At 35.7% G+C, this 17,720-nt stretch overlaps 1 protein-coding gene across 3 annotated transcripts in view; it reads right to left on the minus strand.

The window, feature by feature from the left end:
• NCBP1 (nuclear cap binding protein subunit 1) overlaps positions 1-17,720 on the minus strand; it is a 38,264-nt gene that overhangs the window by 4,772 nt on the left and 15,772 nt on the right. For 2 of the 3 annotated variants that reach the window (XM_037004188.2, XM_037004191.2), the window contains exons 9-20: positions 14,245-14,342; positions 13,475-13,538; positions 11,927-12,037; positions 11,109-11,173; positions 9,730-9,792; positions 9,300-9,374; positions 7,290-7,393; positions 4,958-5,080; positions 3,672-3,774; positions 2,766-2,859; positions 1,928-2,031; positions 834-948 (exon numbers count right to left, since the gene is read on the minus strand). In XM_037004188.2, coding sequence (XP_036860083.1) covers positions 834-948; positions 1,928-2,031; positions 2,766-2,859; positions 3,672-3,774; positions 4,958-5,080; positions 7,290-7,393; positions 9,300-9,374; positions 9,730-9,792; positions 11,109-11,173; positions 11,927-12,037; positions 13,475-13,538; positions 14,245-14,342 — 1,119 coding nt within the window. Of the gene's footprint in view, positions 1-833; positions 949-1,927; positions 2,032-2,765; positions 2,860-3,671; positions 3,775-4,957; positions 5,081-7,289; positions 7,394-9,299; positions 9,375-9,729; positions 9,793-11,108; positions 11,174-11,926; positions 12,038-13,203; positions 13,335-13,474; positions 13,539-14,244; positions 14,343-17,720 lie in introns of those variants that run through there. The other variant, XM_073227279.1, reaches the window with a different exon arrangement.

Consider the following 17,720-nt stretch of genomic DNA (forward strand, 5'->3'; position numbering starts at 1 on the left):
ACTTTAAATGGTATTCAATTTTAACTAAAATTACGTGTGGCTCTCAGGTACTGTACTGGGCATCAACATCTAAAGAACAGTGTGGCATTAGGCAAGAAAGTCTCTGCAACTTGACAGACCTGAGCCAGGTCCTTGCTCTGTCACTTACTTTCACGGTGTAACCTTGAGCAGGTTTTGAGCCTCGATTTAGACATACATAAAATGGGGATGACATCATTTACCTTGCAGTATTTTAGGTTTGTCAGTGTGTGTTTATGTGGAGAATAGCACTTGAGCCTGCTGTGGGTTCATACAGGTCATGAAAGTTGTTTCCTCCTTCTACTTGGTAAATGTGCCTAACACAAGGAAGTGTCTTGAAGAATACCAGAACTATCACACTAAATCACAGGATACAGCCAGCCCACTGCTTCCCTCCCAAATGGCTCAGATATTAAACTCCTTATTAATACAAGAAATATCTTGTAAGCCTGGAAATGTCTGCCTCTGCCCTTCCTCGCAGAACTGCTGAAGTGAACACTGACATCTTCCTCTTGCCCTCTTGCATCAGAACCTCTTACAAAAATACAAGTGCCCTCTTTCCTTCTCCTTCCCTTTGGGGAAAGGCCAACATGAAACGGATCCAGAAATGGTGAACTATGGAAAAGATTGCTCTGTGGCTTCCTACGTAGGTTCACTATGCAGTGTAACAATAGAGCAACACACCTCAAGGTCTTTCCTCTACTTCTACAAATAGGCCTCCCTATTGGCCTCAAGGTAATGTACTTTGAATATTCTGAAGAGTTTCTGGAAGGTATACCTTCTTTGACCATTTAGGAATTGATAACAAGACTTACCCGTTTGTGTTGCCTCGCAAGTTTTTCTTTAGCTTCTTCTAGCTCCTTCTGGATCTTCAGAACATGTTTGTTCATCTTACGAATTGTGGAGTGCAAGATTTCCCAAACAAACAATCTTAAATTAATAGGGTATTTGGTTAGTGTATGTTAAAGTATGCTTATAGAAAATGAGAAGTCTTAACTTTCTTCTAATTTTTAATTTTGAACTGGACATTGACAGCTTAAGTAGAAGATAATAAAATAATCTGTTCATAAAACTCAAAGTCTAGGATGTTAGCAGACAGGATGAGAAATCAGAATACTTTAACTCTGGAAAGGGTGGTCAGGGAAGGCTTTAGGCTTGATGTTAAAGCACAGGTGGAGCTCTTGAGCAATGCCTTGACTCAAAAATGCCTGTATTTGAATTCTGCCTCTGCACCCAGTTGTGTGACTTCAGGCAAGTTACTTATGCCCTCTGTAACATTTTTCTATTTTGTAAAATATGGACAATAATGTAACCCTCCCTTGTAGTGTTGTTGTGAGGATTAAATGAGCTATAAATGTAAATCACTCAAGATAATGGCTAACACATTACTTGGGCAGTCAGTTTTCTGGGAGTTTGCAGATTGGAAAATATCTTTCTGTTGTCATTTGTGAATGCCAGCTTGGTTGGTATGATAAACTCAGGTCACACCCTTCTACCCGAAGTATTCAGTTTATTTTAGATCAGTGGCCACTGCCAATAACAGATACAATGAAGACGAGAAAGGCTGTATTGAATTTTTAAATCTGCAAGTAATTTTTGTTTGTTTCCTGTTTTGTGTCAGCTCCTACTGTCGCACTCCTCACTAGTTATAAAGCTGTGGACTCAACTTCATGAATGAGATCCAGCCTAAAGAAGTCTTTTTCCTCTAGGAGGAATAGGTCTAGAATCAATCTTTTGACTGGTGTATTTCCATTGTCCAAAAACCTTGCCAAGTCCAGTCCTACCAGACTGGACCATTATTAGTATACTAGCATCAACCTGGTTTGGACTAGAACTTGGATCGCATCAATGAGACCACATGTAAACCAATTCTTAGAGAATATGAACTTTGTAAAATAATCCACATTACCTGGTGAAGTCACGAGATAGTTCTGAAGAGAAGATCCAGTTAGCTACTGCAGCACAGTCAACAATCTGTGTACGAATCATCTTATCTACTAGTACGGCAATCATCTACAATGAGAGAATTATTAGGGGTAAATCAAGTTACATGCATTTAACTTTACACCTTAAGTAGGCCAAGATAACCTCACTGCTACAAAAGTAAAATAGGAGGTCTGTGAAATTCATTTTCAGTGGCTATGGAACTGACCAATTTGACCATTAGGTCTTTATAGTTACTCTGCTCTCTGCTTGACTTTGGTACTTAGTTTAAGAATATTACAACATTAGTAAAGATTGAGCAAAAAGAAAAACTGAGTAACACTTAACATTTAAAACATTTTAGATAATTCATAAAAAAATACATTACCTCCATTGAATCCTAAAATTTTAAAATATAAATGTTTTATCATAAATTCTTAAATATATTCTGAAGTTTATTTTAATGCCTCTTTGTATAAAAACAATATACTGAAGTCTGAGAAATCTGGTGCTTGTTTGTAGAAACTGGATAGACTAGGTAGTTATTTCCTACCCAACTGGTAGAATCTTCTAAGAAACAAGCATTCCTACTAAGTATTAAAGCATGTTGAGATATTACAGTCCAAAAACAGATTATAACACTTACTCTTTAAAGAATGAATCAAACATCATTACTTCCACAGAACTAAAAAAATTATGGATTTTAAAAACATTCTATAGGCAGAATCAAATTTCATGTTTTACAAACTAAAACAGTGGTATTAACTGACTTATTTTTATACCTATAATCAGAGCCTCAACATATCTCATTAAATAGTTTTTACCTGTGGATGGTTCCTCCAGACCTCAAACATAACTCTCAGAACATGTAATTTTCCTTCATCACTTTCAGCTAGGGTTTTAAAGACTTCATGAAACCTTTTAATAGTGGGGGGGAAAAAATACCACATATAAACTTATTCATTAAGCATTTTAATGTTTTCAAAGCCCTTTCAATGTTTCTCAATTTATACTGCAGCACATAAATGCAAAATAACCAAATATTAACCATTAAGAATATAAAAGGTATGATTAGGAATTCGTAGTTTGTATGGAACTTGTCACAAAATCTTAAGAGAGTTACAATACACTATTATTAGCCTAGGACTGTTTACTGTTTATCTAAGAATAGGTGAGGGCTAAGGAACTGTCTCCAAACGTAGGTCAAGTATTCTGACTGCACCTTCTGTGGGAACCCTGCAAATAATATAGAGACTTGGAAGTAGACTTGGTGAGAAGGCCAGTTTCTTTGCGTGGCTGGTGGAATATCTATATGCTCTTTCTTTTGGGTTGACAAGTTAGAAAGCTGTTTTCAGGTGCCAAGGGTGGCTCCCCAAAATGTAGCTGGCTGTCATTTCTACTTAATTTCCTCTGGAAGATGCTTTGGCAGGTTGGGAGCTTCTGGACTATATATGTGACTGTCCTATGGACCCAGGTTTTTCATCAGTTTTCTCTAAATATCTATAAAAACGTATATTCCATGTATATATGAAAACTATATATACACTAACAGGAACATAGCATAGGGATTTTAGCTACTACAAACCAGAATCCATTGTATAAAACTGTATAATACTATATAGTAAGATCTTTATATTCAACAATTTTAGGTAAAAATTACAATACCATTGCTTTTACCCAAACAAAATTCCAATCCCTTAAAATATGATGTGTGTTCCTACTGTACTTACTTTGCAAGAGCACTGAAGGAGTGGCTGAATGATTTTGCTGCCAGGTGAAGAAGAGTCTGTACAAAGACCTCTATTTTCAATGGGTTAAAACTGAATCCTTCATCTGAAAAGTAATCCATGTAAGATGGTTAGAAAAGTTTAAGTAAAGGAATTCTTGGTCCATCACCTGGAATGCTAAGCAGACGGCATGCTCACATTCAAACGCTAAGTCAGACATTTACGTGACATCTCTGAGTACTAATAGAGAATAAAAGACTATCAATGATTTCAAATACTTGAAATATAAAACTAAGCATAATCTAAATTTTTAGATTTTGGGGACCATTTCCCTAATTATTCTATATGAGTTCCCTCTTTTTTTTTTCCTTGTTCATCTCTGTCTGGTGGTAAGAAACTATAATACAAGAAAAAACAGTAAACTCACAGCATTTAAGTCTATCCTAAGATGTCTGATGATGTCTAAATTTATTACCATGATTTTGACTTACACTATTTTCTTTAACATCATGAAGTTTTCTAAATATATTTTCTCTAACATCACAAGTTCCTTAAGAAGAGTCCAAACAAAATCCCAGTAACTAATAACCCAAAGTCCATGACTCTTTTTATTTTAAGGCATTTTTCTATTCATGTGTCCTTATGTATGAATCTAACAAAAAAATCCCCCTCAGGATGGTTACAGTTCTCTCAGTAGACTTCTCATCTGTTGTACTAATTTGTTTTTTTTTTTGCCAATACTACATTGTTTTAGTTACTGTAGTTTTTAAGATATGTTTGAATATGTGATAAGGCAAGTCCCTCTCATCACTTTTTGTCTTACCCATTTATTGATTCAGGTAAACTTACAAATTACTTAGCTAATTTTCTCCTGCCCAGAAAAAGTCCTAGGAATTTTGGTTGGGATCACATGGTACATATAATCCGTAAATGTTAAATATTGTTATTATAATAGCTCAATTTGAAGGAAAAAATCCAACTTATAATACACAAGTCTTCCCTTTCAGGAATCTTTAAAGTGAAAGCAGGGAATGTGTGAAAATCTTTGAGAACAGCATGTTTTACTTTGTATTTTGTATTAGTTTATACATTTAATGTAAGCTATTTCACAGGGATGTTAGGATTTCTCCTCACATGGGGGAGAAAATGCCTGGGTTCCAGGAACAACTGACAGGGCAAACAAATACAATGCTTTATGAGATTTAAGGGGAATCATGTTGCCAGAATTATGTTTATGCTTTAATCTGGTCTATATGGAGTTTTACTCAAGAAATACGTGATTCCCTTACCATCATCATCATCCTGGTTAGGATTTGGTACGTCTTTCAGTATGCTGAAGATTTCATCATTAGTTGCTTTACTTTTAAAGGCAACAGCTAAACAGAGGGCAACTGAATGTCCAGGAAGAGAATCTAAACACAGAATGGGTGGGAGGATAGATCTGGTTTTAAGAATGTTCTTGCAAATAGTTAAATAACCGAGAAACTTTTAAGAAAAAAATTATTTCAAAATAGAATATTCTTTATCCCAAGATCACTATTTAATCTGTATAAAGATACCACATGTGAAAGTTTCATTTAATAAGTCAATAGTTTTTCACCTAAAATAAGCTGTAGAGATAATTCTCATGTCCAGGCTTCCTTTAGAATACTTAGCTAACTGAAATTCCGAGTACAAGGGGTGCTGATCTTCCTCAGGGATGAGATGTGAGGGAAAATATGGAAGCAGTCACAATTGTTCTTTGACAGTTCTCAAATTTCTAGGCCTTTATAAGCTGATAAGCTGAGAATCAGTGTATTTATCTTTCATTTTTGACAATACCTCCTTCCTCCTTTTTCCTAAGAGAGTGGAAACTGAGTTTGAATGAGGTAAATACTGCCAACTTAAAGTGTTTTTTTTTTTTTTTGCTTTTCTCTTTTGCTGGGTCCATACACTTCAATCTACATAAGCCAGATGCTCATGTGCTGTGACTCCATGTGTTTATTGTTGGTTAATATCTGTAAAGTCTTTATGGTATAAAATTTATCTTAGTATATACTGTAAGGCATTCCTAGAGCAATCAGAAATCTACTTTTAATGTACGGTAGACAGAGGTCACAAATAAAGCTTGGAATGAATAAAGTCTAATGCAACAGGTATACATGCTCTGTGCTATTGCTAGAAAGCGGGAGAGAAAATAGGTGAAGAAAAAGAAAATCCCCTTCCACTGAGGAGTCTACATTCTAGCTGGTGAACCAAGATAGTCACATAGAAGCAGCCAGAGAACAACACAAAACTGGCTTGCTAAAGGTTAAAAAGTATTTATAGGAGTGGAGCTTGAGCCAGACGTTGGAGAGAGAACAGGAAATCAGATGTATTAAGGGCTTTCTAGACTTGGGTAACTGTAGAGAGGCAAACCCAAGAACCAGGATCGTGGAAAAAATACAAAAGTGGATGTAGCCAGAGTTGGGAGGTCCATGTGTGAAGAATGGACAGTGAAGTAGGAAGAACTACTAGGGAGGTCTTAAATTTGTCAGGCTGAGTTGTTTCTATGGAAAAAAAGAAAGCTCAAGTCTTTATAAAAGTCTGAGCTCTTTGATATAAAAGACTGTCTTATGATTCTTTGGGTCAGTACAGGCAGAACTCAAAACTTGGCACTTAGAAGTATTGCACCAAACCTTGTTCTTTTAGGAAAGCACTGTAGTTAAGAGCATGGCTGCTCAGTTAGTAAGCCTGGATTTGAATCTGGGATTTACCACACAGAAGCCATTTCGTTTTGGCTTTATCTCTTTGAGGCTGCTTCCTCTTTGTAAAATTGGTATAATAAACATACTATTTATCAGAGTTGCTTTAAGGACAAAGTGATATAATAACAGGAAATGTACTTGGCATTGGGACCAACTGAGTTTATTATAAAGAAAACAGGTATAGTCTGAGGTGTATGTGGAGAACCAGGAATGCAGTATGAGAAGGCAAGGGAGAGAACTGAGTTTCAAGATACGAAGAACTGCTGCTCCTGAAGTGGAAGGCTCACAGAGGAGAGGTGCTCAGTGCCCTCTGAAAAGACAAATTTGGAAAAATTCCACGTCTAACTCTACCAGTGGTAACTAACATACGCCTTACCATAAGTGAGTGTAAAGGATAAAATGCCATTATCAAATTGTAGTCCCTCTGATTTACAGTGTATAATCTCAGAAATGCCATGGCTAAAAAGTAAGAAAACTGTTTTTAAGAATCTACTTCTAGAAGCATGCTGTTGGTCAAAATATAGTCTGTATGCCCTTATATTCCCATATCTGAACTGATCATCAATGATAATAAATTCATATAATCTCCATCACCATGACAAATACCTACTTTCATTTTAGTAAATTCTGGTGATTGATTCACTTTAGTATTATAAACAATATTAAAAGAAAAAACTTAAAATCTAGTAATACCTAAGTAAATCACAATTAAGTGATCTACCTCAAAACGACAGGACAAATACAACAATAGTGATTAGCAGCAGATCACCTTTCAGATAGAGAAAACATAAACCCAAGACAAGAAAAAGCTCACTTTCTCCATATTAATAGACTTATGAAGAGACTACTTGCATTGGTACTTTTTAAAGGTAGAGGGGTTTCTTTCATTACTTACTGCTACTTTCATCTCCATACTTGTAAATGCAGGATGGGTTTGCAGGACACAGAGCTGAGAAGGTAGGAGGAACAATATCTAGTATACGCTGGTGGTAAGATAACCTAAAATACAAGTAAGAACCTTAGAAAATATCATTCATCAGTTCCATTCTTCGGTAACATCCAACTTACCTGGAAAGTCACAACCTCTAAACACCTGGACTCTGCTGACACCAAGAAGTAAATGGGGAACACAAGCCCTTTAAGCTTTTGTCTATACCAGCACACCAAAACTCAGGCCTTTGGAACTTCTTGGTTGGCACTGAGGTGTAGTCAGTAGGTCCATGAACCTGGTGGCCAAGGATGCAGGGTGGGGTGGAGACGGTCTGCATGATTGGGAGACTGGTTATATTGTGGTAAATAAATACATATGTAGACTAATGGGAGCCAAGTTTCTTACAACCTGAAAAGGTACTTCGAAATCTTGGCAAAGGTGAAGGATAGAAAAAATGAGATGCTGGGCTGGATTTGGAAGGATATACACACCTAGATGAATACAGAAATTGTTACAGATACAGGTGTGTGCATGTGTGTGTACACATAAATATATTCGGTATTCTTGTCCATCCAGTGGGCCTAGAACCAAAGACACCCCAAGAACAACAAGCACATCAAGAGGCCAGATCTTGGCTCCTAAATACCACACTCCACTACTAGAAACTTGGCCTCCTTGTATAAACAGATGATTCAGGGGAGGGAAGCAAGTAAGTACAAGATGAGCCTGAATATATCTTAACATCTTATACCAGAAATACAGGAATGCTTCATAAATGGAGGGGGACAGTGAAAGAAAATAGGGGCCACAAGGACAAACGGGGGACAATCTGGGCATAAAAATAAATGGCAATAACATTATAACCCACTGAGTGAAACAGATCCATTATTCTCTACTGATATATAAACACAGATAAATAAATGGGTGAAAAAGGAAGGAAAGCTCTTTACAGAAGAATGCCAACTAATAAATTTGGAACAGAAAAAGAATCATGTGGCAGTCGTCATGGACACGGCAGACAAAAGTAGTTGTCAGTGGAGGTTTGAAGAACAGAGTATGAGTGTAACCTCAGAATATCTCCCACAAATATTAATATAAGGGGAAAAATGGTGACTCTACAGTGGAGATGCCTGGCAGACACTCATGACCAGGTGATTCAAGTTAACATCTCCAGTCCTGGGATTCACGTGCCTCCAATGTGATAAACTAAGAGCACCAACAATGACATGAGTCTGGTCAGGAGGACACATCAGGGTAACCCAAGAAAGACCCGAACTCTATAAAAGTGACATGGACATGAAAGAGAAAGAATAATAACTTCAAGACTGAGGAATCTGAGGAGAATGACAACTTAAATGCTCACACGCCTGGACAGGCTTCGGACTAGAAGGGAAAAAGAAAACGTTGGGATGGTTGGCAGAATTGCAGCAGTGTTTATGGACTGTATAGTAGTACTGTATCAAAGCCCATCTCCTGATTTGGAGGGTTGTATGATAGTCATGTAGGAATGTCTATGGGGGGAAATACACAGCCAACTGTTAAGGGGTGATGGGTCATTCATATCTGCAGCTTGTTTTCAAAGGCTTCAGCAAAAAGACCATGTAATGGATGTACACAGAGCAAAAAATAAGCATTAGAACAAATGTAAAATGTTAACAACTGGGGAATCCAGATGAATGGGATACAGAGTTCTTTGTACTATTTTGGTAACTTTCCTGAAACTTGAAATGATTTCTAAGTATATTTGACAACAAAACAAAAAACCCACCAAAATATTGGCTTAGTTCACATAGAATCCAGATGACATAGTTGCCTAATTTTTTCAGCTCAAATCTTGATAAAAAAACTGAAAGGTAAGATTAGCTTAGATTTAAAAAATGATATCCTGGACACACATCACAAATGCAGAGAAGAGAGAAATTCCTCCACAGAAATGAGGAGACCTAAGCTAAAGAGAAAACACAGCGAACTTACCTCATACATTTTTCTAGAACTTCTCTTACAAACTTTGGTTTGGGACTTTCAGGATCTTGAGTAAGACAATCTGACCTAATGAGGAAATGTAGTTTTATAAAAATTCTTGTACATAATCTGCATTTACACCTAACTTGAATTTAGCTACAAAGTTTCCTTCTACTTGGATTATTCCATTTATATATAAAAAAAAACCCAAAATATTTCAGACCATGAAGACTGCTTTTATTATTATAGGTTTAAATATTAACAGTTTTTAAAAATCATGGTAGACTGTTCTCAATGATGGTTACATGAGTTTATGTATACATATGTCAAAATTCATCAATCTATACACTAAGATTTGTGCGTTCTATGTATGCACCTCAGTTTGAAAAAAAAAAGAATGGTAGATTATAAAGAAAAAAAGAAAAAACATCACATCACTCACCAATCTTCCCAGCTCCAACGGAATTGGAAGTTACTTAGATGATGGGAAAACCAATTAATAAACCTATAGAGAGAAGTGGGCAAAAGGGACAAAAAAGGACGAAGGGTTGCAGTTTATAACAGGAACTTATATAATCTTCAAGGGAAAAAAAGAGAACCTTATTTTTTAGAGTTAAATGAAGAGCACATCCCTCTACCAAAAGCTCCTGTATCTTCTGCCAGTTACTCTTTTCTCTGCAAATCCTGTAATCCATCTTCTGCTTCAAAAAGGAATACTCCTCCTTCTAAAGAGTGCTAGCCTTTTAAAGTGAATGGTATGATTTGAGTGTCTTTTGTGCCAGGAAACTTGTTTATGTAACTTAATTCCCAATAACTTTTGAGGAATGTATTGTTCTCCCAATTTAATTGACAAATAGAGGCAAAAAAAAAAAGTTATAGCAATTGCAGATAAAACATTTTATAAATGGCAGAGTCAAAGTGTAGTCTCTCATCACACCATGCCCTGATCTCTCTAACTAGATAGGGATCACCTTAGTATACTGTATAATACTGTGCAGTTTCTAAGAGCCCAATAAATACTTGCTGAGTGAATGGCATAACTAGGATGCCCAATACAACTAGTAGTTTTATCAATTAGACTGGAAAAGAAAAATCAGAAGACACTTTCTTAAAGCATGTCCCTCCCATATCTAAAATTTTAATCACTGAAATTACTCAAGGTAATAGGTCAATGGCACAGAGAGCCATTACTGATGATTTTCAAATATGGAATTTGAACAAGACATGAAATTGAAGAAATGTTCAGTACCTATCTTACTCTGATTTGGAAAATTGAGAGTTAAGAAAGAATACCAGCTAATAAAGGTGGTACATAGACCTCACCCAAAAGATGATAGTGGGCATGCAATTACTACAGCTATAAAAACCCAATATGGTCGCTGTATAAACTGAGTGATAAAGCTGTAGTTATATAGAAGCTAATTTTATATTATGTATAAACAAAGAAAAATACATATATATATTTATACATAATAAATATAGTGTATTAGAGTCTGCTTTTACAAAAAGCCTATTTTAAAAGCTTACATACCCAATACAGAAGGAAAAGTATAACTGTACCAAAGCACCAGGCAAATAAACAATGACTGAAATTAAAGAAACCTCAGCAGGGCATCATTTCATAATGAAATACCAGAAAGTGTAATGTTACAACAAGTATGAGTTTTATTATTATACAAAGGATTATTTGGGGGAGGCAAGAAAGAAAAATCAACTTGGAAATTCTTAAAAGGGCATATGTTTTGCTGACCAAACTCTTCTATAAAGTACAGGTAGCAGAAGCTGCTAACAATCAGTATAGAAATAAGGCAATTACTGTACCTGTCTACGCATGTAGTATTCATTGTGTCCAAACGCATGTATAACATTTCAGTTGCCTGGGCAAGCTATGATTTTGAGGATAAGGAAAACTTCTCCACCCTTCTTCAAAATAAGTTGTGATTAAAAAATAACATTTCCTAGAAGTCTGTATGACTACTAATGTTGAGCATCTTTTCATGTAATCTTTCTGAAAAATAGTTTGAGTTATCAATCATGGACAATAAATTTGGCCCACAGACACTAATGAAATCAATAAAGTGAACATTTATACTAAACCTCCAAAATGTCTCATTCACCTTTGTAATCTATTTCACTTCTCCCCATTCTCACCTATGTCCCCTAGCAAATATTGGTCTGTTGTCACTAAATATCTTTGAATTTTCTAGAATTTTGTATAAGTGAAATCATACAGTATTAATTTTTACTTGTTTGGCCTCTTTTACTCCAAATAATTGCCTTACAATTCATTCATGATGTTGCCTGCATCAAAAACTCGTTCCTTTTCATTACTGAATAGTATTCCATCATTTTGATATAATAAAATTTGTTTATCCATTTGTGCACTTGGATTCTCTCCAGTTCTGGGTAACAAGTGAAATTTCTATGAACATCAATGCCTGCCTTTGTAGAGAAAGGTGCTTTCAATTCTCTTGGGTCAACAGCTAAGAGTGGAATGGCTGAATTGTAAATGTATGTTTAACTTTAAAAGAAATGCCAAACTCTTTTCTTGAAGTGATTTAAACCCACAAGCAAAAATATTTAATAATCTTTTAAAGTCAGGCCAAAGAAAGTAAACTTATGGACAAAGTTAAGGATACAACTTGGGGGAGAGAGCCAGGCTGAAGTTTGCAAAGTTCAATGAGAAGTGTGGTGTACATCACATCAATGTGAGGGGGTACTGGAAGCTGAAAGAGCTCTGCAAAGATCACCTGCAAGAGAATCATGAGTCAGAATGCAATTCAGCAGGGGTCTGTGCACTTCTGCTATTAGAAAGCCCTCAATATTCTCAATGCAAACTTCTAGTTCCATGGCATTTGTAGTGAAAAAAGAATTAATCTTTAAAATTACACTCTTTAAAACATGAAGATCTATAATTGAATACCGTAATGAAAATTTTTTCTCTCTATAACTCAACCAAATAATATGGAAAAGTTAAGGCTTATTTGATACTCCCAGAGAATTGAGCAATTAAATTCCAGCTTTGGAAGTATCAGTTGATTCAGGGGAGATACTGTTTACTGAGGGACTCATGGATCCATCAGAGTTTCATTCCTTTAAGTAGTAAAAACCCTTATTATAATCTGAAGATGGGAACAGAAGATGGCCAAGTCATTCCACAATGCTATTTAAAATTGGTGCCCAGGAATCTTTTTGTTAATCTTAAGATGTCTTTTTGCCATGTCTCTTGTTCAGAAACTTGCTTCCACCCTCCCTATGTAATTTGTGACCACCTACCTAGAAATCTAAGGCCTGGTCTGCATTCCTTCCTCTCATTATCTCCCACACTTTTGTGGAGAATTTCTACACATTTTGCAGATGTAAAAATATGCCTTATATTTTGCATTTCAATTGACATATCAATGAGTTAAGTTCAAAGCCTAAGTATACTCAAGTTTGGTAAAAATAGGACAAATGCAGTGCTTTTAAGAAAGCACACAAGTGCAGTATGAATAAAAAGTGAATCTTAAATAATACATCATAACTATGTTCACTTTCATGAATATTTTAACACAAAGGAATAGTGCAGTTGATAGTTTACTAGCATCAAGTAAAAACACTTTTTTGGGACATAAATATCTACAAGGTGTTCAATACTAATATCCTTCTGTATGACTTACATAGGTCAAAAAAGCATCTATGCTTACTACTTCTAAAACAATTGGCTCCTTTGATTTCTAAGAATAAGGATTCATATTTATCCCTACCCTGTGATACAGGAAATAATATAAAAGTCAGGCATATGCTAGTTAGTTAATAAGAGGCCAGATAAACAGTTACAGACAGGTCACCTGCCTAGTGTAATATCTTAAAGTATTTAAGCCACTTATATATCTGTTAAGTGGACAATGTACTAAAAGAGCTAGAGGTAACTTACATTATCCATGATAACTATCCATGCATGAAGACATACTACATAAATACTTTATATGCAACTCAAAATTCCATTTGGCTACTGGTCTCAACCTCCTCTTTCCTCTGTACTAACATGGCTAACAGAGCACCAAAACTGACAGCAATTTCCTCGCTCCTCTGTTATTTTTCAGTGCCTGACAAATAGCAAGAAAAAAAAAAAAGAATAGATTATACGTTAAAGTCAACAAGAAAGATTCCGAAACTCAGAAACAAGCTCCATGCGGAATGCATACCTCAACTATGTGGTAGTTCAAGGGGATCTTGTTCTTCCCTGGATAGCTCACTAGCTGTGCAGCACTATAAAAAGTATAATTTAAGTTTAACAAGTATACAAAGACATGTAAGATCAAACAAGCGGTTTCAAAAACAATGTGTTTATATGTAAGGAAAGGAAACCTTGCTTCACTTATTATAGCCCAGAATATTTTGTCTACCACAGGGATACTCTTTAATGAATTTCAAAACTCTTTGAAAGATCAAGATTTACTAATACTACGGAAGCATACACAGATATATTAACTTAAGTTTTAACATGGTAGACTACTCCCAAAATACTATGATCCTTCCCATCTTAAAATCTAAACCAAAACTTTCAAAGTTTAATATTAAAAATAAACTTTTCTAAAGCTTGATGTCTAAGTGCTAGGAAACAGAGCACTTAGTATTCATTTATTCCTGTAACATGCATATCCAAAACAGTTTGCTGCTCAAGTTAATCTCTCCATAGCATGTGGCCAATATCTACACAAAAAAGCTGGTACCATATGCACATTACTACAACAAAGCACTACAAGGCACAGAACTAGGGAGCAGGCAGGAAAGGATCATTTGAGGTGAAGGTTCTCAACAAAGCAAAGCAAGTGTTTTTAGAGATTGTTCTTAGCAAGACAGTGCATCAGAAGAGAGAAAGATTTCCTTTTACCCTTAACATACATATTTTGTTCTTACCAAATATCAAAGTTGCTTTTTCTCCACTCTAAAAGTACCATGAAAAGAATCTTACCAAGTCTTCCTTTCCTTCCAGTGGGACTTAATGATGCAGTGAAGATTTTCTTCTATTACAAATCTTTCCACTGAATGACTCCCTGGCATTACAGGACCCTGGAAAGAAAGAAATGTTTACACTGCAGACCTAGGAAAAATATTTTCTTGTACTTATTTAATAAATATTTGAGAGCTTATTATGTTCCACACCCTGTACTGGGTGCTGAGGATAAAAGTTCCCAAGTGTGAAAGCTCAGTATTTCAGCAACTTTCAGTGTTGTGTTCACTTATATCTACAACAGAACAAGAATTGTCAGGGATAGTGTTTCTTCTACCATAGCTAACATTATTATCACTACCCACCTCAACTCTTATATGAAACAAAATAATGTGTATTATTATCGCTACACAGTTTGATATTTTTAAAACCAAAAGAGTGAATTTACACTTCCATAATAAACATGGAGAGGAAAAATTTTATTTCAAACTATACAGACATAAAGATCACGTATGCATTGAAACATATCCATATTATTTATAAAAAGGTTAAAAACCTTACATATTTTTTTAAAAAAAGAATATGCATAATAAACAAGTTTAAAGACCCTATTTTTATTTACTTATTATTGACTACTACAGACCCTTAATGGTGATTTTTACTTTTATCTTCTCTATAATTTCTAATTTTTAAAAATAAACTTTTTCCCACCTAAGGCCAGACAAAAAACCCAAAATTCTCTTCATTTTGAGTGGAACAGACAATTTGTGTATTTATGCTCTTCTGGCAGAGGATGATGGGGCCCTTAGAGGCAATAAATAGTATAGGAGAAACAAATCTTCAAGTTCCATTCTAGTTCCCCTTGTACAAATAAATACCTAATCACAAACATTCTAGCAATCTTAAATGTAAATAAGACTTCCAATTAGATATACCTAATTAAACCATTATATAATGTTGAATAAAAGCATTTTATTATTTATAGAATACAACAAAGTGGGTAGCAAGTTGATAGTTTTGTATATATAACTGATTATTTGATAATTTTTTAAGCTGTCACAGATCATACACATACTAAATTTTCACTGGTCCTGATTAATTTATGGGAGGATAGAAAAGACAAGATAGGAGAAAGAAAACTCTAATTTGACCTTAGGTGCTAATATTGGTTCTTACACCAGTGGTTCTCAATGGGGAAAATTTGTGCTCAGGGTACATCTGGCAATTTCTGGAGACATGGTTGCCACAACTGACACAGCCTCTAGATGCCACTTTGCCTGGATGGTGGAGGCCAGGGATGTAGCATCCTATCATAGGACTGTCCTCCACAACAAAGAACTATACAGCTTCAAATGTCGGCTGTGGTGAGGTTGAGACCCTGGTCTATGCCGAATGGGAAGTATTAAGCAACAGGTATGGTACTTTAGCCAGATGACTTTCTTATTTAGTAATCGTTGTGCTTGCTGCCTGACAATTAAAGACAGTCATGCAAATGCAAAGGTATAAGGTAATTAAAGCATAAAGTATAAATTTTATACCAAATGTTAATAGCAAAATTATACATTTTCTTAATTGCAAATGTAATGGCTGCCAACATAATAAAGAGTATGTATATTTAAATACTATAAAGTCAGCACTGCTTTGGAGTTTTTGAATTAAAAAATACTTCATAATATTTAAAAAATAAGTACATAATATGAATAGTAAGGTAAGCTGTGAGGAGAGATGGACAATCTCTAAAATGGGGTATTTTTCTTGAAAAATAGTCTTATTCAGAATAATAGCTACAATTTTTGAACACTCGGCATGTGTCACATACTGTTCTATACATTTTATGTGTACTAATAATTGAATCCTCATTACAACTTCATGAGGTACATATTATTACTTTACCATTAGGAAACTAAGGTAGAAAGGCAAATAGCTCATCCAAGATTACACAGCTATGATCTGACTAAACCGTTGAATTAAAATTCAAACCCATTGGGCTCACGAAGCTACACTTTTTTTTTTATTAAGGTATGATTGATATACTCTTATGAAGGTTTCACATGCAAAAATAGTGTGGTTACTACATTTACCCATATTATCAAGTCCCCACCCATACCCCAAGGCAGTCACTGTCCATTAGTGCAGCAAGATGCTACAGATCCACTATGTGCCTTCTCTGTGCTACACTCTTCTCCCCGTGATCCCCCAAACCATGTGTACTAAACATAATACCCCTCAATCCCCTCCTCTCTCCCTCCCACCCACCCTCCCACACCCCTCCCCTTTGGTAACCACTAGTTCCTTCTTGGAGTCTGTGAGTCTGCTGCCATTTCGTTCCTTCAGTTTTGCTTCACTGTTATACTCCACAAATGAAAGAAATCATTTGGCATTTGTCTTTCTTTGCCTGGCTTATTTTACTGAGCATAATGTCCTCCAGCAACATCCATGCTGTTGCAAATGGTAGAATTTGTTTCTTTCTTATGGTTGAACAGTATTCCATTGTGTATATGTACCACATCTTCTTTATCCATTCATCTACTGATGGACACATAGGTTGCTTCTATATCTTGGCTATAGTAAAAAGTGCTGCGATAAACATAGGGGTGCATATGTCTTTTTGAATATGAGAAGTTGTATTCTTTGGGTAAATTCCAAGGAGTGGGATTCCCAAGTCAAATGGTATTTCTATTTTTAGTTTTTTGAGGAACCTCCATATTGCTTTCCACAATGGTTGAACTAGTTTACATTCCCACCAGTAGTGTAGGAGGTTCCCCTTTCTCCGCATCCTCGCTAGCATTTGTTCTTAGTCTTTTTGATGCTGGCCATCCTTACTGGTGTGAGGTGATATCTCATTGTGGTTTTAATTTGCATTTCCCTGATGATTAGTGATGATGAGCATCTTCTCATGTGTCTGTTGGCCATCTGAATTTCTTCTTTGGAGAACGGTCTCTTCATATCCTCTGCCCATTTGTTAATTGGGTTATTTGCTTTTTGGGGGTTGAGGCGTGTAAGTTCTTTATATATTATGGAAGTTAACCCCTTGTCGGGTATGTCATTTACAAATATATTCTCCCATACTGTAGGATGCCTTTTTGTTCTGTTGATGGTGTCCTTTGCTGTACAGAAACTTTTTAGTTTGATGTAGTCCTATGAGTTCATTTTTGCTTTTGTTTCCCTTGCTCGGGGAGATGCGTTCAGGAAGAAGTTGCTCATGCTTATATTCAGATGTTTGCCTATGTTGTCTTCTAAGAGTTTTACGGTTTCATGACTTACATTCAAGTCTTTAATCCATTTCAAGTTTACTTTTGTGTATGGGGTTAAACAGTAATCCAGTTTCATTCTCTTACATGCAGCTGTCCAGTTTTGCCAACACCAGCTGTTGAAGAGGCTGTCATTTCCCCATTGTATATCCATGGCTCCTTTATCATATATGAATTGACCGTATTATGGTTGGGTTTATTTCAGGGCTCTCTAGTCTGTTCCATTGGTCTATGGGTCTGTTCTTG

Source organism: Manis javanica, chromosome 2 (genome assembly GCF_040802235.1).
Source record: "Manis javanica isolate MJ-LG chromosome 2, MJ_LKY, whole genome shotgun sequence".
NCBI lineage: Eukaryota > Metazoa > Chordata > Mammalia > Pholidota > Manidae > Manis > Manis javanica.